This window comes from Mustela erminea, chromosome 2 (assembly GCF_009829155.1).
Source record: "Mustela erminea isolate mMusErm1 chromosome 2, mMusErm1.Pri, whole genome shotgun sequence".
In the NCBI taxonomy this organism is placed as follows: domain Eukaryota; kingdom Metazoa; phylum Chordata; class Mammalia; order Carnivora; family Mustelidae; genus Mustela; species Mustela erminea.
In genome coordinates, this window is record NC_045615.1 from 33,116,690 (window position 1) to 33,140,793 (window position 24,104).

Here is a 24,104-nt window from a genome sequence, read left to right on the forward strand (position 1 = left end):
TTCACGTAGTCTTTCAGCATTTATCCAAGTAGTTAATAGTTTGAATGAAGAAAATCGATGAATTAAGGTGCTGATATTTATACATGCACATGAAATTTAAGAGAAAAATAACTTGAAAGGCTTACAGAAATGGCATTTTATATCTTTTCTTAAAAATATATCCTTCAAAGACATGCCTTGTTCTTAGCAAGGTTTTTTGTCCTGATTGTTCTCAATTTGGGAGTACATCTGTCTGGGAGTGGAATGACAATGTCATCAATAATACTAATAGCCTTGACTGGTAAATTATAAGTAGTTGATTAATACTATTATATAATATTATATACTATATCCTCCAGTGTTACTATATATATTATATATATTATTATATTATGCATAATAATATATCTTATATTAAATATATAATAATTATATGATAATTATTATATAATTATATAAATTATATATAGATATATAATATATATATAATGCTATATCAAATAGTTGATTAATACTATTCTAATTTGGTTAAATAGGTGACTTTGATTTTTGGAAATAGCATATATTCTGTAAGCTAATTATTTTATGAGACTGACGCGCTACCTACTGCGCTAATGAGGCACCTAGGCTAATTATTTTAAAAAGTTGTGCTTTTAGAGAAGAAAAAAGAAAAAATGGACATTTCTCTACCTATAAAACCATCTTCAAGTAAATTTGAAGATTAAGAAGGCATTTTCCAACCTCAGGAAACTTCAGGCAAAAATAGAAATATGGCGCTCCTTCAGACAGATAAGTCACTATTCACATATTAAAAGTTGGTTAAATTGTACTACATTTATCCTTTGTTTGCTAATTTCTAATTTGTCAAATACCAATTATACCAAAGTGCAAAATACTGAATAAGAAAAAAATACCAATTAGGTAGGATTCATCTATTTCTTAATTTAAGAACAATACGCATTCAGGATTATAGTGACTTTGAACTGTTTGCTTTCTTTCATGAACTTGTATCTGTTTGGCACTGGGCAATTTCTTCTCTCTGCCTCCAAAAGAAAAGAAAAGAAAGAAAGAACACTCAGTGTCTTCTCTCACACAAATTCGTTTTTAAACATATATATGCAAACAGAAAATGAACACTGTATATAAACTGATGAATACTGGGTACAGTGCTTGTTGCTACCAAATCATGATTTATATATGAGAATTTATTTATAGCATGAACATTGCCTCCTTTTCTAATTACCATGTTTAGGTTCTCATCTTCGTTATAACCAGTACAGCATGGTTACACATTCATTTCAAATCTTCTGCAGGTGTCCTCAGACATAAGCAAATTTAAACAACAGTGTCTAACTGGGTTCAGAAATTAAAATGCCACTGGAACAGCCTGGCTGAGTTCTCTTTTGTTCTTAGGGCTCTGACAGCCTTAAACTCAGCCTGATATTCTACTTGTTTCCTCTGTCAGATACAAGGAGGACTGGAGAGTCTATTAGCTCCCCTTCACTCACTCCCAGGTTTATGCAGAACTGAAGATGCCATAACACAGGAGTGCCTGTGTTTGGAAAGCTTCTTGTAGATGGCTTTTACTTTAGACATTATACTGCAAACCTTCTTCTTTACTTCATGGTTATCTAACAGGTGATCATGAAACCTTGCTATTTCCTGCTTAACGTGTACCCCGTTGTTCTTATCTGGCCCCTGAGAGCCTCACCTTAATAAATTCTGATGTCTTTATTTTAAAAGTATTTTTATCTGAGCTCGCTCAGAACTCTCAGAGGGCATAATCAAATTAAAATGTTTTTGCCACACTCTATGATAGTAGCACTAGAAAAAAGAAAGGTGGAATGAAAGAAGAAAAATAAATAACTAGAATGAAATAGAAATTGTAGACAAAGAATGCCCCATGCATTAGAGGAGTCTTGATTCCAATCAGCATTTGAAAGCCTCAAAATTTACCAGCTCAAACTAGGAAAGACCAGAGAGATCACTTCACCCAGTGATTCTCAATCTGGGCTGCATATTAGACTCACCTTGTAAATTTAAAAAGAAAAAAAAAAAAGATATTCCCACCAGGACCCCATCCAGATCCCCCTGGAAAGGATGACTCAACATAGTACATTTTTAAAAGCCTCTCAGGTTATTTTCATGAGCATCCAGGGCTGAGAATCACTGATTGTTTAGTCCAACCTCAGATGAACAAATAGATGCTCAGAAGATACATATATCGCAATAACCACACTCTGGGCAGGAGGTCCACTTGGCAGTACTTCTACAACCTGGAAACACTAGAATGGAGCCTGGGGGTAAACAGCTAGTACAGATTCTTTCCTTTCAGCTCTTAAAACCATAAGGGAAAATGGTTCTCAAAGTTGATGTTTATTGGTGGAAATAGAAGGTGAGATGCTTTTTATAACTTTCATTTTGATCAACCCTCAAATGTCTCATCTAGCTGCAATTCACTTTCAAATGACACTATAGAAGAAGCAAACAAACAAACCATGAAATCCATGGTTCTCAAAGTATCATCCCTGTACCAAGAGCATCAGAATCACATGGGAACTTGCTAAAATGCAAATTATTGGACCCCCAACCCAGACCTGTTGAATCAAAAAATCTGGGAGTAAGTCCCAGCTATCTAGTTTAACTGGACCTCTGTGAGAATCTGATGCATACTGAAGTCTGAGAACTACTGACGTGGAAGCATCAGATGAGAAAACAGGGCAGGGTGTTCATGCTGCAATGAATAAGTATAGGGAGTCTGGGAGTATAAGAAAACAGAGCCTGATGCAAGTAGGTACATCAGGGACAGCAAAACACAAAGCAAATAGAGGAGATGATATATGTTTGTGTTTGATAATTTTCTATTTCTTGTCTTCAATGACTGACATACTGAATATATATTGATACAGGTGTGTATACATGTATGTAAACATATATGTGTGTATACATATTTACACACATGTATGCATACACACACACACTCCAAAAGGATAAATTAGGAAATTGAGAAAAATTAAGACACATGAAAATAAGGGTAGAAAAATACTAAATCTGCAGAAATGATTATGTAGAGAATTCCTACAAACTTGTCATAGGCACAGTGGCCAAAGCAAAGGAACGCGTTTCATGTGAAACCAGGAACAAGTTTCACATGAAACCTGAAACGGGTTTCAGATGAGACACAACTTCTGTTAGTAATGAGGCATGACTAAGCAAAATTTCTTTCATGAGTCATTGTAATGAGAACATTTCAGTATAGCAGATGATGTCCCTGGGTCCCAGCATGTTATGAGTATGCTTCACAGAGGTCCCCTTCCTTTAACAACTGAGGGTTGGCAGAGGACAAGGTCAATGTCCCAATTATAAAACTAGAGAGCTATGTTAAGTGCTTAAAAAGATGGCTTCTCCAACTCCAAAACTCTAAGACACTCAGTATTTGTGGGAAAAGAAATGTCACAGAAGCAAATTATCCGTATCCACTGGCAGCCTGCACTTCTTCTTGATAAATAGCTCAAGATCAATTCATTCTTGTGTAACTGCCTAATTTCCCATGACATACAATAACTTGAACATTCTTGCAAGGATGATTTTTAAATTTATATCATGCTTGGTTTTATTTTGTTCTGTTACATTTTCATTTTTGTCTTAAATAAAATGTGCCTTTACAAGAGCCTATTAACTAAGAAATACAAAGATGTATCATCAAAGTCATGACTTCATATTTTTTATCATTTTGCATGACCTACATACAAGGTATGTATGCAGAAGATAAAAGTTTGGGGTAAAATGATCTGGAATTTTCTTAAGAGCCTCAAGAAGGATAGAAAGAAGAAATTAAAAAGCACATGTTTCTTCTTTCTCACCACCTTCAACATGGAGTTTGATGAAAGGTAAAGTAGAACTTTTCTCATGCACAAAATACAAAAGTGAAAAATGCAAATGCGAAAAAGCAAGTGCAAAAGTAAAACCTCAAGTATGGTGTTGCACTGAACATATGAAACACTGAACTAATGTGGCCAAGTATAACCATAGGTTGATGCTACCCAGTTAAAAGAGCATTTGTGTCAATTCCTCACTTGATCTCACAGCCGCATCCTTTAGCATCCTGTGGGAAGTCATCTCCGCCCAAATTCCACTCTGTGAAAAAATAAGGCTCACAAATGTGTTTAGGTTTTGAGGCCTCTTCACACCTTTGCCATTGATGAGTTTGCATGCAGATTAACTTTGAATATATTTATCGTAATGATATGCTGAGTAATGGAGATGGACTTCTTTGGCTCCATTTGGAACTATTTCATTTCTTTACTTTTTTGTCAATGTCATTCAGGAATCAAGTACAGAAATCAGCAAATTCTGTGGCTCACTAATATAATGTAAATGTTCATTATGATATGAAATAGCTACACTTACGTTTATAACGTATATGTATATTTGTGACTATAAGTAGCAGATACGTAGTCTCCTATGACTGTCAAAGCTGTTGTGATTACACTCAAGTAAAATGCTATTTTTATGAAATGACACTGAAGATATTATCAAATTGTATTCACCATGTACTTTTTTTAGAGGTGGGGGAGGTGCGGTGGGAGAGGAAGAAAGAGAATCTTAAGCAGGCTCCACACCCAGCATGGAGCCCCACCTGGGGCTTGATATCAAAACCCTGAGATCATGACCTGAGCTGAAACCAAGAGTCAGACACGTAACTGAGTGAGCCACACAGGCATCCCCTTCACTATGTACTTCTTTAGAGAAGCACCACATTAAGATGCTATTTGGAAATTCAAATATAATTTGAAAATAAAAAGCAACCTTCCTTGCAGTAACAATCAAGAGGTTTTTAAATATTAAGCCCAGAATTTTATCTTTTTTCATGCAGCATGCATCCAAAAAGATCCAATTTCCACCAATATCAAGAAAGCAGAATAATATTACTGTTGTTTTATGTTATGTATCAGCTATAAATCATCAAACACTAAAAAACTGGGAGTTAGTAGAGCGATCTACTCTCTTTTATTTCTCTCACATCATGTTTAGTGCAACACCATACTTGAGGTTTTACTTTTGCACTTGCTTTTTCGCATTTGCATTTTTCACTTTTGTATTTTGTGCATGAGAAAAGTTCTACTTTACCTTTCATCAAACTCCATGTTGAAGGTATACATTCACCACTTTTTTTTAAATTGTTTTTGTCTTCAAATGACAGCAGCTTCAGAGACATTTGAAAAGGCAAAGAGGGGAAGGAGCCTGGGTGGCTCAGTCACTTAAGCACCTGCCTTCCACTCAGGTCATGATCCCGGGGTCCTGGAATTGAGCACCATGTCAGGCTACCAGTTCGGGGGGGGCCTGCTTTTCCCTCTTGCATGGGCTCTTGCTTGCTCCCTCTCACTTTCAAATAAATAAATCTTTGAAAAGGCAAAGAGGGAAGGGAGATGCAAAAGTACTGCATCTGGTGTACATAATTAATGAAATTCATTTGTATTGAGTGTGGAGGAAAATGATACCAATTTATCAGTTAGAATATTTCATAGTGAAAAACTCTGCTCAAAAAAAAAAAAAAGAGAGAGAGATCAAAAGGTGATGAAATTTCAGGAATACAAAATGAAGGCCAGGCACTGAGAAAGACCCAATGGACAGTGATGAACACTGAGAAAGTTGAAACACATCCACAGGTGAACACAGCCACATCCAGGCAGGTGAAAATGCTGATGATGCAGTAGGAGAAACTTCTTTCAGTTCTAAGGAACTGAAGCAGAATTATCACACACCAAAATAGAATGTGTGAATACACATCCTTGCATAGATCATAGATCTATCCTGTAGTTGTATGAAGTATCAAGTTTTGTACACTTAGAATTTAAATAATACCAGTTATCTGCAGTGTTGGTATAGACATACGGGGCAGAGGTGGGAGACAGACAATTCTTAATACCTTCTGTCCTTCCAATAAATAAGTATATTGGGTACAGACTGCAAATGTTCACTGACAGGGTTAACACCCACAAGTTTGTATTTCTGTTAAAAAATAAATGACAGTAAGGAGAATCCTTTGGTTACTACATAACCAAAATATTATAAGGGCTGCTCCTAGAAAGAGACAAAGCAAGAACCAGATTCTTAACTATAGAGAAGTAACTGATGGTTACCAGAGGGTAGGTTGGGTGTGGGAATGGGTAAAATAGGTAAAGGGGATTAAGAGCAGACTTACTGTGATGAGCACTGAGTAATGTATAGAATTGTTGAATCGCTATATTATACAACTGAGACTAATATAACAGTGTATGTTAGCTACACTAGCATTAAAATTTAAAAACTTAAAAAATGAAAAAAATAAAAATAATGAGATTTTTAAGCTTTTTATAAGACAAAATGGGGGAGAGTGCTGCTCCTGAAGCTGGACAGGAAAGAAACAAGAAAGCAATTGACATTACTGGCAAGATAAAACACTTTTCAAATTGTTCAAATATATAAGTCTATCAAGTATTAATGAATTTGTTAACTTACTAGAGAATGAGAAAAAGCAAGTAAAGTAGAATTGGAAAATGATTCTTAGATCTTTATATTTTGGTTTATTTTAATATTTCTTTCAGTGCTATTACAGTAGTTGTGACTATTGTAAAGAAAATTGAAAATAGAGAAAACTATTCTAATTTAAACTTAATTACCTGGCTAGATAATCATTATTTAGATTTTGATACATTTCCTTTTAATCTTTTTATGCATATAATTTTTAATAGGATATGTTTTCAGTTATTTCTGTTCATGACAAGGTATAAAGTTCATACACATAACTTTTGGCAAAAAAAAAATTGTTTTTCTCTAAGTGGAAATTCTGTCAAGATTCTGAATGAATAAAAGTTGTTATGACTTTATTTTTATAAGGCAATTTAATTTGGGTCCACAAAATCATGCTTTCTGTTCTATGATCGAAAAACAGATGGTTGGAACAATGAAGTGGTAGGAGAATCATTCTGGACATACTACACACCAGGAAAATATGAATTAGAAAGAGGATGTAATAAACCACATCATTAGTGATATATTTGCCATTCTACTACTAGGTAGAAAACTGTATTGCAAATATAATTGCTATTTGAAATGATTATGTGTTGTTAGTAATTCTAGTGCTATTTGGAAAGATAGCCTTCAAATACGATTATGTATTGACATATCTCACATGCAAGAGAGTAGTATGTATGAGAAAGTGTGAAACTACTTCTTTCTGTTTTTCAAAATGACTGTCCCACACAATGTAACTACATTAAAAATTAAATCACAAACATGATGGTTTCTAAACAGTACCCACAATGACAAACAAATGCTCAGAGGACTTTTAGATCGATAAATCTTAAGTGTCTGTCCCGAGAAGATTTAATTAAAACTCTAAAGCCAGTAAGTCTGTCTTTTCCTCCCATTGTTCCACAGGTCATCCCCGCCTCCTTTACCCAAACTGATGAAGTTTCACCAGCTTTACTTGTATAATATCTCTTGTTCTCTTTCTCCATTCTCCCAACTATTTCTCTGGTTCTTGTTCTTACTACTATTGATTTTGACTATTATAATAGTCCCTTCTTTTTCTCTCAGATCTCCGAGGTAACACAGCCAGATTAACCTTACTAATAATCTTATTTTCTTACTCAACTTTTGCAGTGGTTTCCCACTCCAACTGAATACACTTAAAGCTTTTTATGTGTGTGCTTATGTGTGTGTATGTGCATGTGTGTGCGCACATGTATATGTAGGTGTTGATGTTGGCACCGGATGAAGGAAATGTACATTAGGCTCTCCATAATCTTACTTTATTTTTCAGCATGACATCTCACTACAATCCTATCCAACCTTCTCATGTTCCTTTCAAACTTGGTCACATCTTTCACTCCATTACCTGTTCAATTCTACTTCTAAGCTTTCACTGGAAATATCTCCTGGGTCTGGAGTCGCCTAACAACTACCATCTTCATCTGCCAAAATTCTACCCAAACTGCAATTCTAGCTCATATGCTCCATCTTCCATTAGACTCTGACCACATCCCCCTCCCCTAATCTGTACATGATTTTTCCCTCTCTCACATACAACAGCACTTGACATGCCACACCTCACATTTTAACTTGTATTCTAGCTATTTGTGCCATTATCCAATGTGTAACCTGTCAAAGAATAGAGTCCGTAAAGACTGAGACATTCATCTTTGTCACAGCACCTTGAATAACCTCACACATAGTGCATACACAAGGAACTATTTGTTGAGATAATTAATAAATGAAGACATGAATGAATAAGTGAATAAATGAATAAAGCCTGATTCATTCTTCATTCAAAGTGGAGCTGCTAAAAAGCAACAACAGTATTGTGCCAGCACACTTCCTTGCCTGTTTATAAAAATTCATAAGCAGAAGCATATTTCTAATTCATTCAATGCATTCTCGGTTATCTGTAAATAAATTATCTGCTCTGTCAATTATCCATGGCAGCTTGAGAATTCCTTTATGTAAGACTCAGCCAGATAAGATTAATGAGTGGACAACAAATGGAAGGAAGTCATGGTTGAAAGAGAGGTTATGAAGGTTCAGAGACTTAGCAATCACAAGAGAGTGCTATCCTATCCCAAAATCAATGTGAATTAAGAATCTCCGCCACATGCAGAAAGTAAAAAGACTAAAAAAGTAATGATGATTTTTCTGGTAGTTCTGTTATGATGTATGTACAAAAGCCCTACTCTGTCTGTGACCAAATAGATTTCTTTGGTTATACCTACACAGAAAGCAAATAATATTGTCTGCCCTTTTGTTTTCCCTGTCCCACTGGTCAATGCATGAAGCTGATAACTTTAAGAATACCTGTATAGAAGTATCTTTAGTTTAATTTTATCAATTTTACAAACAACCCAAAAAGACTGCAAAGCTGAAATAAAATGACTGTGACATGCGTGAGAATTTAGAGAAAATTGTTACATAGTTATCTTCATTCAACATTTATTATCTATTTATTCATCTGTTTGTCACCAAAATTATAAGATAGGATCTGGAAAGATAAATACTACTGGGGGAAATCAGTTCCTTTACCCAGAAGTAAATTGTACTCTGAGCTCACCAACAGAGTAAGGACAGGGCAGCAAAGGGTGGTTAACAGGGGAAGAATTTTTCCAAATGTCAGAATACATCTTTAGGTCTCTCCTCACTTAGAGGATTTGTACGGTTTGAGGTGATTCTAAGACTACTGACAAAAATCTGCTGTTGTTGGATACACTTGGGGCTGGGACTCTTGGGACTATACTTGCTAGCACATGGGGAAGAAATGTGATGTACTCCAAGAACCCATGGAAACTTTGCAGAAAGTCTTCTAAGAGGATCTACCCTACTATGAGACTAAATCCCTAGGCTATGAGTCCCTGTTGAGAATCCTTAAATCCAATCAGGGTTTAAACTCCTGTTATCAAGAGAATCGAACAATTACCAGCGGTGATGACAGCCATAGGAAAAGAAATTCAGGTGGAAACTTCCCAATCCATTGCAGTTCACACAATTAAAATACCTATAAACTCAAATAAGAACTGGCCTCCCTGTTTCCATTATAGGTGCAGCAAGGTGACCATTATCTTTCTCCACTCTTTTCCATCAGTGTGATATCTGGTTGGAAGAAGATGTGGCTGATTAGCCACAACTTTGTATCAGCTCCAGGATCAAGTCAGGAGCTGGGGACATTGCTATGTCACTGTCTTTGTTGTTGATCATTCCCTACAGCTCTGTGCAGATGGTCTGAGGTTTTGAACAAGTCAGTGATGACAAATTAGGGTGTGAAATTGAACTCAGGGAAGTCAATGCTATGTACCAAGTTTTTCTGAGTTGAAAATATTCCTTTCAGAAAACAAAACACTTTTAAAAATCACTTGTGTGTGAAGAACTGTCACTCATCTGTAGATGTCAAGAAAATTGTCTGGCAGATTCAGAATGACCAATCTTGTGATTATAAAAATTGTATTAGCCATCCATAGACTATTTTTATTCTTATGTTATAACTGTATTTTTAATTAGAGTTTTCAAGATAGTCTTGAACTCAAGCTGAATGGTAGGTAGCTTATTGCTTCATCTGTGTAAAGAGAATTTTAGAAATATGACTTATAAGGTTTTTTTTAAATTCCAAAAATGTATGCTGATTCCATATCAGTAAGAGTTGGTTGAAACATTTGTTAGTAAGAATAATATTAAATACTGTCCATCTTCTCTGCATATTAAGAGTTACTTCTCCTTTCTACTTGCTTGACTTCCTGTCATGTTCAGATGGGATATAAAATTGGTTCCCCTCAGTTTAGTTCCTCAAATGCAAATTTAAGAGCGCATAGTATATGTAAGGATCATACACTTCTCATTTTCATTATAAGTGAATTTTCCCGAAACATAAACAAAACACTGGTACTGAGTAACAAGTTCTGAGAATTGCCAAATCATCTCACCAAGCTCTCTCTTTTGATCTCTTCTTCAAACATGTTTAAATAGCATTCCCAGTCCATTTCTGGTCCAGTAATTAATGATCTTTACCCTGACCTTTTTTAACAGTATTCTCATTTAAATTACTCTTAGCATTGTGCTATACAAAGAAAATTTTGCCCTCCAAAATTAATAAACAAGAATTTAGCTAGGTCATAATACCAGAACTTGCATAGATGAAATAATTAAAAAACAAAGACCAGATCTGTGTAGTATAGGATTTAAGAGCAATGAAACCTCAAGAAATGGAGGGAACATTAGAGGGAAAGAAGATCTAGAGGCTGTTCCTGTAAGGGTATGAGTCTTAGAATAGCTTAAATTTAAATGAGGTATTATCAAGAGAGGAAGGAAATCACAGGTACAAGATCATATTTGAGTAAATTCCCAGAGTGCAATGGACTAAGGAAACAACCATGTCAACATTGATTGAAAAAGTACCATTTAACCTTTATTGATCACTTAATTTAATCTTAACAAATAATCCTATGAACTGTAGACACTGCTATTTTCCTACTTTATTGATTAAGAACTTGAAAACACAAGAGATTAAGTAATTTGACAGACATAGATAGGCAGAACCATGATTCTAATGCTGATAGTACTTTTAACAACCACACCAGTGTTCCCCAACATTCTTCACATCATGACATGTATAGCACATGATGACATTTCTGAATCAATGAGGCTTAATGGACAGTACATCCAGGACTCTTTATATAGCCACTAGGCCTATAAAAATCAAGATCTTGGCATGGAGGGAACCGATCTATGGCAAAACCCACAGCTAATCAGGGTACTAATTATGCTAACCATGTACTGCATGTACATGTAGCTAATCATACTACTATGCCTCTATGTTAGGAATTAGTAGGAAATATAGCAGGAGAGGTAAGGTAAATACAAATTATGGAAGACCATACGAAAAGCAGACAAGGTCATTTGGGTTCTATTTGATTGATGATAGAGTTCTTGAAGAGTGACAGTATTTTAGAAAAAGATCTGAATAACTATGTTTTGAGAATGATTTGAGAAGAGCAAAGTCTTAAAGACAGCTGATGTACCTATTGGACATCCAAAACTACTAGGAGATGGTAGTAAGGAAGAAAAGAAAGAAGATATGGAAAACTGAGTCTGAAGTATATGGAAGGCTCCACGATAAAGGCAGGCTTAGAATGGGATACTTATTATCTGACATTTTTGGGAAGAAAAGCTAGTTTAATAGATGGTGAGATGTAGGAAGCATTCAGTGGGATACCCCCATAATGGAGTTAGAAAACTAGCTGAAGTTTCTTGCTATCAGAAAGGCAGGGGTTGGTTTTGAAGATAAGAAGTGTTTTGAAACCACAAGTCTAGGAGGGATGCTGGAAGTTGAAGTACAAAACTCCCAAGACAAGCAGAGAGGAAATGCTGACAAAGAAACAGTAGCAGGAAGGATCCAGTAGAAATCAGTCTGAGGGAAAGAAAAAAAAAAAAAACAGAATTACAACATTAAAAAAGAAATTTGAGGTCATGTTATTTAATTACTGTTGCATGAGCTCCTTTTACACTATGTCTGTCATATAAATACCCCACTTATATCTGAGTACTTTCAATGGTGGGAAGTTTGCACTGTCTTGGGGTAACTCATTCCATCTTCTGAAAGCTCTGAGGGTGTGTGTGTGTGTGTGTGTGTGTGTGTGTTTTAGGGAAATTTGTTTCCTTTAACTTCTACTCATTGGATCCAGTTGTGGGACAGAAAATTCCAGCTACCATTTCACACAATAGTTTTTCATATATCTAAAGACAGGTATCATGTAATTTCCCCTTTCTTGCTTTTTTTTCCCCCTCCAAAATGTGAAATATAATAGTCACTAGTTCTCTGTATTTGTCTCAAAAGTACTGCACTCATGTTTTATTTTTTACTTTTATAATTGACATATTAACTATATTACTTCAAGTGTACAACAGTGATTTGATATCTGTATATATTGTGAAATGATCACAATAAGTCTAGCTAACATCCTAAACTCATACTTTAAAAGGTATCCCTTTGACTTACAATTCTGAATTCATGGAAGAGCCATGAATTTAGATCTGTTGAATTCTATATTATTTCCTTGTCATCTCTCACCATGATATCTCACCTACCAAATCATGTTATATTCTCATCTTACCTATCATTTATTACCTTCCCAGGCTCCAGAATCCTAACATCTTTGGTCTGTTCACCATAACTAATCACTGTTTTATCCCTACAATCTTCTTATATACTCTTTTAATAACACTTTTCTCAACTTTAGGGCTAGTGGTCACAGAAGCCAAAAGGGAAAAGTTTCAAGAAGGAGGGGTTAGCCAACAATAAAAAAAAAAAAAAAAAAAAATCAGGAAAAATAAAAGGTTTTCAGACCTGAATCTTAGAAGGGTTTTGTAGCTTAGGAAAAAACTAATCTCATTAGTGAGGTAGATCTCCCTTTCTTACATCACTGTTCTCTGAGGTGAAAAATGAGAGTCCTACAAACTGAAGTGCAGACACGAAAAATTGAGTTGCTTTTATAAAAACATGCAATACATTGCATTTATTAACTAGCAGCAATTTTTGTTGATTTTATTGATCACATATATACTGGTAATAATACCTCTGGGATAGTACTTGCATTGTGTAATATTTTCTCATATATCCTATTTGATCCTATTTGAGACTTACAATAGCCATGTAACATTTCAAAGATCAGAAAACCAACTATCCGAAAACTTATCTGAGGCCACCCAATATACAGATCTAAATGTACTCCTGTACCTAGGTTTCCTTGAGACATGTCTGTGACTTGACCGATGTAGGGATTCAAATGTGTCAGTAGCTAACTGCCCTTTATGGAGTCAGAATTCATGACCTTGGCCTTACAAGCATTGGTTCTAACCAACTACCAAAGTAGTCATTAAAAACAATTAGTCCCAATACAGCAAAAGCAGTGGCATAGGTGAACAAAATTAGTAGTAGTACTAGCAGTAGTGACCCATCATTCTATGACAAAATTAACAAATATTTGCCTATAATGTGCCAGGTACTGCACTCTTTCATCACCTTTAATCTGCATGACACCCTAAGAGGTTATTTTTAACCTCTTTCACACATGAGTAAACTGAGAACCTCTCCTGTTTACTGGAGCCAAAAGCAAGCATGTGAGTCAGGATTTGGTTTCTTCGTGGGTCTCAAACACCAAATAATTTCATATTTTTAAAATTTCTTCCTGTGACAGTGGGGGAAAAAGGACCACAAAAAGGATATGAATTCATCCATGAGGGATATGACTACACTACACATAGACAACATTTGTCCCATTTCATCCCACTTTCAACATCAACTCTTCACCATTGTTGAGATTTCCCATCTCTCAAACCCATCCTCTCCCCATGATACATTAACCACAAGATGGCTTCACTCGCCTCCCGGCTCAGAGTCTAGACCTTATGACCAAGTATTTTCACACTGTGTTCGCTGATGCATCAAAATCCTTCGAGCCTTTGTCCTTCCCATTTCTGACTTAGTGATCTCAAGACGCCTTGGATTGTGCTACCAGCTGTAGACTTGCTCTCTGAGCGCTAAAAGCCGCTGACTCCAGGCAGTATTAACAGTGTCCACTGTAAATTTGTGCTGTCTAATCTCACCAGGGACCTCACTGCCTCTCCATGGTTCTAATATTCATGCTTGGATAATTTCCCATCACATTCTCAAAGTGCCTTTTGCTAATTACTGACAGCCTCTCTAATACTTTAACCCCATGCCTTCCTGCCTTCTGTGGAGCAGACACATGGTCTCCTGTATCCCATGAGACAGGAAGCCCCTCCCCAGATCCAACAACTGCAATTCTTCTATCTCCTTCTCTTACACTTTTCCCTCTACATCTTGCTCACAGGAAAAAAAGTGTCTGTTTACCTCCCATGTATTTTTCCACCTGTCCAAAGACACTTTTCTGCTATAGCTCCTTTCCCCATACTTTCTTGATTTCTCAAGAATCTTCATTCAAACATGAAGCATTTTCTCTCTCTCTGTGGCATCTTCAGTTCTGCGTATGAAAAAGTCCCCCTTTTCCCTGTTTAAAATAAATGAAATGAAAATTAAAAATAAAAGTGCCTCTAATCTACTATTCTTTCACTGCTATGTTATTATTTCTCAAAAAGAAAGAGAAATTACATCTGTTCATTCATTTACTTGAGCATTAACTTCTCATCCAATGTTTAACACCTTTCAATATGGTTTCCGCCCACATGGATTCTAATCATTTTTAGCTCAAGAAAGTGAATTCTAACAATGAATGCCAAACTCTGCAGCATGAGAATTAGTTTGGAGGTAAGATTAATTTCCAGATTAAGCCATTACAAACATAGATGTATCCATAATTATTGTGCTTTAAAATTATTTAGTTGGAGAGGGGTATGGAGAAAAATGCAGATACAAAAAGAAGGAAATAGATCAGAAAGGTTTGCCAAAAGAAAAAGCGGAAAAATGGGGAGCCTGACTGGCTCAGTCAGTAGAGCGTGTAATGGTTAATCTCAGGATTGTGAGTTCAAACCCCACACTGGGCATGGAGTCTACTTAAGACAAAACAAAACAAAACAAAAAATTAGAAAGAGAGAGAGAAAGAGAGAGGAAGGAAGGACGGAAGGCAGGCAGGCAGGCAAGGCAAAGCAAAGCAGGGGGAAAATGGCATGGACTATGGGAAGAGTTAAGAGCCTCTCTGAAATTATAGGGACGACTGCCTTTGGGTGTTACATACCGTAAATGGGCTTTGTTGCCACTCTACACAGTGTTACAATATTGTTTCAGATTCATATCTGGATGATTGTAATAGTTGTCCAAATGGGATATCTGCCTCCAGATTCTGTTGTCTCCTTCTAGATTCACCTTACACTCTGATACTATTATCTGATTTTCTTTGCATGTAGCAAAGATGAAGAAAATGTGAATGAATGAATAAATGAATGAAAAAAATCCCAAAAGTACATAATCACTATGACCCTCACAAGGATTCCTTTTTAATGACAAATTATTAAAAAAAGAAAACTTATATAAAAAAAAAAATTCTACCAGAACCAAGAAGCCTTGACAATGGAGGGGATGGGGAGCAGTGCAGATCATGTTATGATACATTAGACCAAACAAAACCAAACAAAAATCTATTTCTCTTAAAACTCAAACATTAAGGGAGGGACTTTAGGTACACACACACACACACACACAATTTCCAGAATTTAATTTGCCTAACACTATTTTGCAGTCTGCTTTTCACAGAAAGCTAGAAGGTATATGGAAGTAGAAGTTTATTCAAGTCATAAGTGGTGAAAGTCTCTTTCACCACTAATACACTGATTAGACTATAAGCAGCCAGTTAAAAGAGCAAAATGCTAATAAAGTTTGTGATTTCAGCTTTTTCTTGTCAGTAGACGATAGACACTGAAGTCAATCACCAATAATTTTATAGAATCACTCAGTTCCCAAGCCTCAATTTCCCATAATGTAAAAATGCATTAAAATTACAAATATTTTACAATGCAACTTTATTATTAAAATAATTTTCTCTACACAATTATTCTGTTGGAGAAAACAAGTGTATGCTTTTATTACTGTGTTTTCATTTATAATTTGGCAATTTTGGTTAGTGTGAAATATATCAGCTTAAGAATTCTTTAATTCTTCTCATAATGGCACCATCACATTATTTTTTATTTCCGGTAGAAATTTCAAGTTGATATTTAGCTCTTAAGCTCATTTAGAACAATCTCAGCATGATTTGAAAAAGACTCTTGGGGTCCAACTCGAGTTGGATAATTTAGAAAAAATAAAAAATGCTAAAATCATGTAAAAATAAATCTTGTGAAATGGGAATGAAAACGAATCAAGCTTTTGATTTTCCCTGTGGGAAATAACCTTAATTTTATGAAGAAATGAAATTGCTGGTGGTGCTTCAGGTAACGTTTCAGCAGAAATTTTTTTAAAATGAATCTGTGAGACATAGGAAGTTGGACTACAATCAGTAAACTGCTCAGGTCAGGTTGAACCCAGTAATCAGCAAGGTCTTTGTTTAAATCTGCTTATGAATAAATTACTTTATTCATGTCAGTTAAAAAAAAAAATCAGAGCCTCGGAATCATCTTGGCAGCTGTGCAGCATTTGATGTGATCTTTTTTTAGTAATAAATTATCAGATGGCATTAATTGCAACTTTTTCTTTTTCAAATGAGAAATGTCGCCACTCTCCCTGCAGAGTCTTCATGGATCAGCAGGTTTCAATGCCAGGCGGGGAAGGACTTTTGTTTTTATTGTGCACTTCTCTATGTAAGCTTTACTTCAACTTTTGTTACTTGCCAAAGTTGAATTTTATAAACCTTGTTTTATTATCATTGGTAATAGTCATATATTGTCTTTAATTCAGAATTGCTGTTTTTTAAAAAGAATTTTATTTATTTGAAAGAAGAGAGAGGGTGTACTCATACTCTAGGGGAGTGGCAGGGAAAAAGGGACAGAGGAAGAGGAAGAATCACAAAGAGACTCCCCTCTATGGGCGGAGCCAGAGGCAGGGCCGACCTCATGACCCTGAGATCATGACCCTGAAACAAGAGTCAGACACTTAACTAACTCAGCCACCCAGGCGCCCCAGAATCACCATATTTAAGGCAACAGCAAGCAAATGTTTCCTATAAAGAAGCAGGTAGTAAATATGTTAGTCCCTGTGGCCATCTGGTCTTTGCAGCAACTCTTAATTCTGCAGTTACAGTGCAAACACAGTTCTAAACAATACATAAACAAATCTGCGTGGGTGTGTTTCAACAAAATGTTAATTATGAACACATGCCACAGTAAGAATTAGGCCACAGTTTGCTGACTCCTGATCTGAAGGAGTATCTTTGTGTAGAGGCAGAGACTTAAGAGATTCAAAGACATAAGAAATATCAACCTCTTACGCTGTGTAATTCATTAGGTTTCAATGGCTCCAAAAATAAATATTGCTACCAAATGAAGTGCTATAGAAACCCAGATTTGTTTTCACTGGTTGCTTTTATAGAAAGCTGTAGTTTGTTCATGAAATGGTTCTTTTACTCAACAAACATCTACTGAACACCTATCCATCATGAGACCAGTACTCTATTGGCAACAATTGTGATTAAAAGTTCACTAAGCCCGGATTCCTAGGACCTATACCTGTGGCAAGAGGAGATATTCCAGACTTTCATACTAGAATTCAAATAGAGTAGAATATGAAAAATAGAATTCAGAAAGTTTTTAGTGTTTCCCCCCCACGCCTTTTATATGTGGTGCTAATGTAACACTACTACTTCCTATATCAGTGGGAGTGGGGGGAAGGGGAGGAGGAGGACTCTGATTTTGAACTTCATCTCCTCACACCCACCCTAAGGACTTTAGAAGTCAGTGCTCCTTTTTGATTTTTTTTATTTTTACTTAAGAAAAAGAGATTCAAAATACTGACGTACTGTGTCATACTTCTTTATTTTGAGGTTAGGGAAGAGCTAAAGGTTGGTTTCAATTCCTGTGTCTTACTTCAGTAACAATTAGAGCATTTCATTTCCCCTGAGGAGACAGCTAAGATAGATAAATATGCTTTAAAAACCCACTCATTAAAACTCAAGCTTCTAGAGAATAGGGCATATAGACCTAAAAGGAAAGAGCAGCAATTCAAGCATTCTTTAAGACTGCTGCTACAACTCAACTCAAAAAAGTAATTTTTATAGATTTTTTTTGAAATATGCCATTCATATTTTCTAAAGATATTCAAAAAATATTTCCAATCAAATTTATTAACAACTTCTAACATCTGGGCAAATCACAAGAATTTTTGAAGTGCTAAGATTTGAATTCATGATCTTGAGACATGAAAAGCTTATCTCCTCTAACGAGGAAAGCAAATTCTTAAAATTTGTAGATCAGAATAATGAAGATTTCACAGACTGTGAATCTATGACATCTTAATTCATAGTAATTCAGTAAAGTAGTTGAACTCTGAATTCCTTGGAAGATGTAACAATTAAAATTTTAAAACAATAGAATTTACTATACTGAAACAATTTTATGTAGTTTTTTTTCTGTAACTTTAAACAATGATGATTATTGACAATTTAGGCAATTCATTTTGACCAAGTATGTGTGTGTCTTCCTAGGAAAATACAGTATTTTCAACCTGAAATTTTCAATATTTACTTTATTCTTTGGTAACATGTTAAAATTTTTCATAATTCTTCCACATTGGTAGGATACCATAGGTGCTAAATTATATACCATGCTTCTATAAAACTGTCATCACACTAAAACAATAAAGTTATCAGATTCAAACATTCCTTACAATGCCTATAAATCACAACTTTTATATATGAAATCAAGCTTATGCTTAGAGACACTGACCTAGGAAACAGATTAAGCTTGGGAGATGGATCAATAGTTGTGCTATTAAAATCACATTAGTATAGAAACAAAATGATAAAACATTTTTGAGATACTAAGTATCCAATGGCTAATCACATGAATGTAAGTAGCAAGTGATTGAGCCTCCATTGGGTTCTGGATCCTGCTGGAGTGAAATGCACATGCTTTCTAATTCTTAGGTTGCAATTTCTAATGCCCTCTGGTATGAGCCAGGGAGGAAATCCACAGGTGAGAAACGTCCTCTGGGAGATCTCATCCTGACTGCTGTGTCCTTCCCCAGGATCTGTCACTGCGAAGGGGATGAAGAGAGCCCCCTCATCACACCCTGCCGCTGCACGGGCACCCTACGCTTTGTCCACCAGTCCTGCCTCCACCAGTGGATCAAGAGCTCAGACACGCGCTGCTGTGAGCTCTGCAAGTATGACTTCATAATGGAGACTAAGCTCAAACCCCTCCGGAAGGTATGGTATGTGCAGGAAATGGTTTGAAAGGGAGCACTGGCAACTGCAGGCATGTTTTAAAAATCCATTTCTTTCCCCAGTAGAATTGGGTAACATGCTAATATCCATGAAGAGTACGTGCCTTGTGCTGGCCTCAATATGTGAAACAGCCAAATGTTTGCAAATAATCCTTTGTCTCTGTTTTATGTTCTAGGGCCTCTGATTTTTAGGTCATTCTTCAAAATCAAAAAAAGAATACACGTGTGTGTGAGTGTATGTGTATGTTGTTTGTGTTTGCATCATTTTACATATATATATATATATATATATATGCACACATATGAAATAAATATACTTGTACTTTGATGTAATTGAATTGATGGAACTGTGAGAACATTGTATTTACTGCGGTCGATTCCCTGGAAGGTTAGGATAATAGATTACGGTAAATAATATCAACTGATCTAATTTCCTGAAAATCAAGCTTTAGGTAATAGAAAAGAATGTTTTCTTCCAAAAGGTGTGAACTCTTTTTTGCATTTGCCTTTATTTGGGAATTTGGTGTGATAGTTCATGTATAATTAGAGTAGATAGAAAAAGTATTATTTTCCATATTGTGCATCAAGCTGGAAGAGAAAGGTAAGTTTTTTTTTATCTACAAACTTGATCTTCAAATTCCTCACTTTTGTTTTGCTAAAGAATGAAGGTTAGAATATGGGTCTAATATAGGTAGCATCACACTCAAAGCGAGCAAAGGATAATTTGTGAAGGATACAAATGAAGACAATGAACTTTATGTAGTTCATGCTCTATAGCGGGGGCCCTGGATTTTAGGATGTAACTTATCTTTTTACCTTTTTAACTTTATCTTTTTAGGTAAAAAGATAAGTTACATCCTCACATATATGGATGCCTCAATTTCTAAAGGAGAGTATGGATACTGCAATTTAAATAATGATTCTACCTAGAGCTGCTTTTTCATTTAAATTAAATGCAAAGCAAAAGTGGATGGAAAGAACATTGCTTTGAAATAAACACAATGAGGGGTGTCTGGGTGGCTCAGTTAGTTAAGTGGCTGCCTTCAGCTCAGGTCACAATTCCAGGGCCCTAGGATCGAGCCCCGCGTCGGGCCCCTGCTCAGCAGAGAGCTGTTTCTCTCTCTCCCTCTGCCTGCCGCTCTGCTTACTGTGCTCTCTCTATCTCTCTGTCAAATGAATAAATAAAATCTTTAAAAAAAAGAAAAAAGAAAGAAAGAAAAGAAATAAACACAATGAGCTCCAGAATGAGGAGAGATGTAAAGCAAACAAGAATATTCCAATAGGAATGCGATGGGTTGTTGCCATTGCAATTCTTCATTAATTCTGAAAATCATGGGGAGGGAGAGAAGCATTCCTCGCTTTTGCACAGCCTTGATTTTAAAAGTCTGCAAATGATTTATAGATGTCAGAACTGATGTACAGAATGCCTTTGGCTGGCTATGCACTGTCTTTTCTTAATATATGGGGTAACTTGAGTGACAAAAGGTGACGCTCTGTTCCTCCGGGTCCCAGAGCAATCAATGCCAGAAATAGAATGGACCCTTACTCTCTGCCCTTTGCTTCATCCATTGAACAGATACTGTGTGATGTCTGGAGTAGCTAAATAATACATTGTGCTCTGTGATTCTGTAAATTTCTCTTCGTGGCCCTCAGGGACCTGCAAATCATTTCAGAGTATCTGTATATTTCACCATTTTTTTTTCCAACTTCTATCTATATAAAATGTTCATTTCAACTTTGTCAAATGTAATATTTCAATTCGAAAGCAACAATTTAGGATAATAAAATATTCAGATTTTTCTCTTTTTTATACTATCTATCCCTCCCCCATTTTTGTATAATAAACAATACATGATGCTGTGTGGAACTTGAAAATTCGTATTCTACCTTCAGATTTTGTGGAGTCATCCTTTACGTACAACTTTGATCCTTTCTTGGTATTCCATTCCCAATCATTTACAACCCTACCACAAAATCCATTTTTTCTCAAATAGGTTAGTTGAGAACCAGAGAAAGGCAGTGAATACATCCATCTTTTTTAATATTCTTAATAATGAATATGTGTGGCAATCTAGTGGGCACTTACTGGCTATCAATTAATGATATACCTTTTCTTTTTAAAAAACATGTCCTTTGTCATAAGCATTGATGAAGGACAGCATCTCAACATCCATCATTTTTAACAGCATTTTTATATCTACAGAGGATGTTGGAATCTAATCCAGAGGTTGCTTCTTGATAGCCCACAGATGTGTTTCATTTGACCCACGGGGCTTAACATTTGAAACAGATACCAACATCTAGATGTGTGGGTATTTCATGTAAAATTCCACATATTTGTGTGCTTAAAAAATCATAGAACCTGGCTCTCCTGGAACCACATCCCCGTAGGACAACATCTATGGGGTAGCGAAGTGGAGATGAGTGAGACTAGTGCCTTTAAAAGGCTGTTTGCTTTCAAGGGCTCCACATTTCCTAGCCCTCCCTCCTTGTCTGATCCCAAGACCTTGTGCCATTCCCACTCATCTGTCGCTCTAGACCAAGACTCTGAATTTTCAGCTCCTGGTCTAACATGTGAGTCCTGCACGTGAGAAACATGCATTCTGTCCCTGCCTTTATGATCTATGGATTTTAAAAACCTAAAAAAAGTGTTCCAAACTTTTACTTTCTCCTTGAAAATGGTGAGGCATTGGCATAATACTATGTAAATGGCAGTAATTAAAATGACTTCAGATTCTGAGATGACATAAACTCTATAGATATGAGGCAGTTGTAAACCGTTCTAGATGGTTTATTTTGATGGCACTAAGATTCATCAAAAGTTTTCTTTTGATAGATTTTAATTACAAATGACAGGTATAGCATTGTTTAGAATATACACAAAGTATATCCCATTAATTTGCTCTCAACTCAGTAATTCCATTACAGTTTATAACATTCTAAAGACCAACTACATGAAACAGTTAATTTAGCTAATGATTCTGAATGTCTACCCTTCTCCAATACAGGCAGGAGATTCTGTTTAGATGAAATAGCTTCTTAAGGTGGAAAGGTGCAAATCGTAGTCTGACGAATCTTGGGGCTTAATAATCTCTAAAGAGATCAGTAAAACCTTACTTCACTAATTGCCACTATTATTACACCAAAATCTTTAGTTAGTAAATTCATCAAGGTATCCTAATGTCTCCAGAAGAAAAATCTTTAAAATCTAAATGAAACAAAGGACTTCTTTGAAAAAAAAGCAGTTTTCATCATCTTAAAGTTAGCAGCTCACCTACTTTTATAACACTCAGTAAAAGCCCCATGAATAACCCAGGATCAGAAATAATTCCAAGGGCCCAGGAAAGACAAAAAGATAAAAATACACAAAACAGTACAGTTCGGAAATGCATGCAATATCAGTTAGGAAGCATAAAATCTTCCCCTGTTCCAAAGCTGAAGAATTGCATTTGATTGCATCAAATTTGAGTCTGAATAGGAGAGATCAGTGACTGGATATGAAGCTAAGCTTGTGAGGTCAGCAAATGGTACCGACAACTTTATGTTCCCCCTAAATTATTTCTTTATACAGTTTCTCATATGCAAACCATTTGACAAATACATAATACAAAATATTCACCTCTATGCATCCTTTTGCTCCTTGTCTCATTTTTAAATGAGACAGTGAATCAATTACCTTGGCTTTAGTAATGATTAGATCAAACCACAAGCACTTGTCATTTTTGTAGATCAAAACAGTTGAATATTGGAAACTTCATAACATTTAAGTTCTGGGTGAATTTATTATGCCAAGTAAAAAGGAGTAATCATTTTTGGTATTTCTACACTTCCACCATAATGAATTGCAAAGTTTCAGTTGAAATATCTACTTTTTAAAAAATGAAGAACTATAATTGACAAATGCTATGTTAATTCCTTCCTTTCCCCTTAATTTGACATAACATTTGTCTTTCAAAAGAGCCAGTGCAAGTTACCATAGCAGACCAATAGCCCATAGGTTATTATTGATTCTGCACTAACCTGGAGGTCTTGCAGGTCGTAGTCTTAAAATTAGATAGGATGGAGAATGAGGTCAGACTCCTAGCTAGGATCTTCTGAGTACGCCATCTGAATAATGCTACCTCATCATATGTAAGAAAATTAAAAATGCTGCATTTACTTACCATTCTGGAGAATTTGCAATTTTACTAATACAACTGCTCCATACTGAATTTCAACTCTGTGCCAGATATTTAGAATATATCAGTTAACTTTTATCTTCATTACAACCCCATTTCATGTAGGCACGTGGAACCTATTTTACATGAGAAAAAGGAGACACAGGATCAACCTTACTTACTATCACACACCCCGGAACTCCCTGATTCTAAAGCTTGTGCCCATGTATGGTGTCGTGCTGCCTTAAGTGGCTGACAGTCTCTCTCTTTAAGCACCAAAACCTCAGTTTTTATCCAGACCATTTCCAATGGAAATCTTCCAAAAGAAATCTTTCTGAAATAAATTTTTTTTTTCTAAAATCTTTGTTTTTAAACATGGATATTTTACCCAATGTATTTTCTTAGTACTTAGTTATACCACTATGGATACATCACTTATTTTATACGTTGAAAAACCTTAACTGGCTCCATAGCATTGAAAGCTGTTTATCTTTAACTTTAAAAATAAACTGTCAGTTATTTTACCAGCAAAAATGGGTTTAATCAGGAATAGCAGATAATTGCAGTTTGGGTCAAGCAATCTACAGTAAAATCAT

At 35.7% G+C, this 24,104-nt stretch overlaps 1 protein-coding gene and 1 long non-coding RNA gene across 6 annotated transcripts in view; one reads left to right on the plus strand and one right to left on the minus strand.

The window, feature by feature from the left end:
- The window catches only part of MARCHF1 (membrane associated ring-CH-type finger 1), a 323,855-nt gene that overhangs the window by 244,679 nt on the left and 55,072 nt on the right, over window positions 1-24,104 (plus strand). For 3 of the 4 annotated variants that reach the window (XM_032332614.1, XM_032332613.1, XM_032332615.1), the window contains one exon: window positions 19,154-19,334. In XM_032332614.1, the coding sequence (XP_032188505.1) occupies window positions 19,154-19,334 (181 nt within the window). Of the gene's footprint in view, window positions 1-16,029; window positions 16,774-19,153; window positions 19,335-24,104 lie in introns of those variants that run through there. The other variant, XM_032332616.1, reaches the window with a different exon arrangement.
- Window positions 610-23,706, minus strand: LOC116584376. Of its 2 annotated transcripts, none has more exons than XR_004283177.1 (3): window positions 23,515-23,706; window positions 14,375-14,531; window positions 610-1,018 (listed from the first exon to the last, which is right to left on the minus strand). It is a non-coding gene; the product is annotated as an uncharacterized LOC116584376 (long non-coding RNA). The 2 variants fall into 2 exon arrangements; XR_004283176.1 differs by having other exon boundaries at window positions 610-1,022.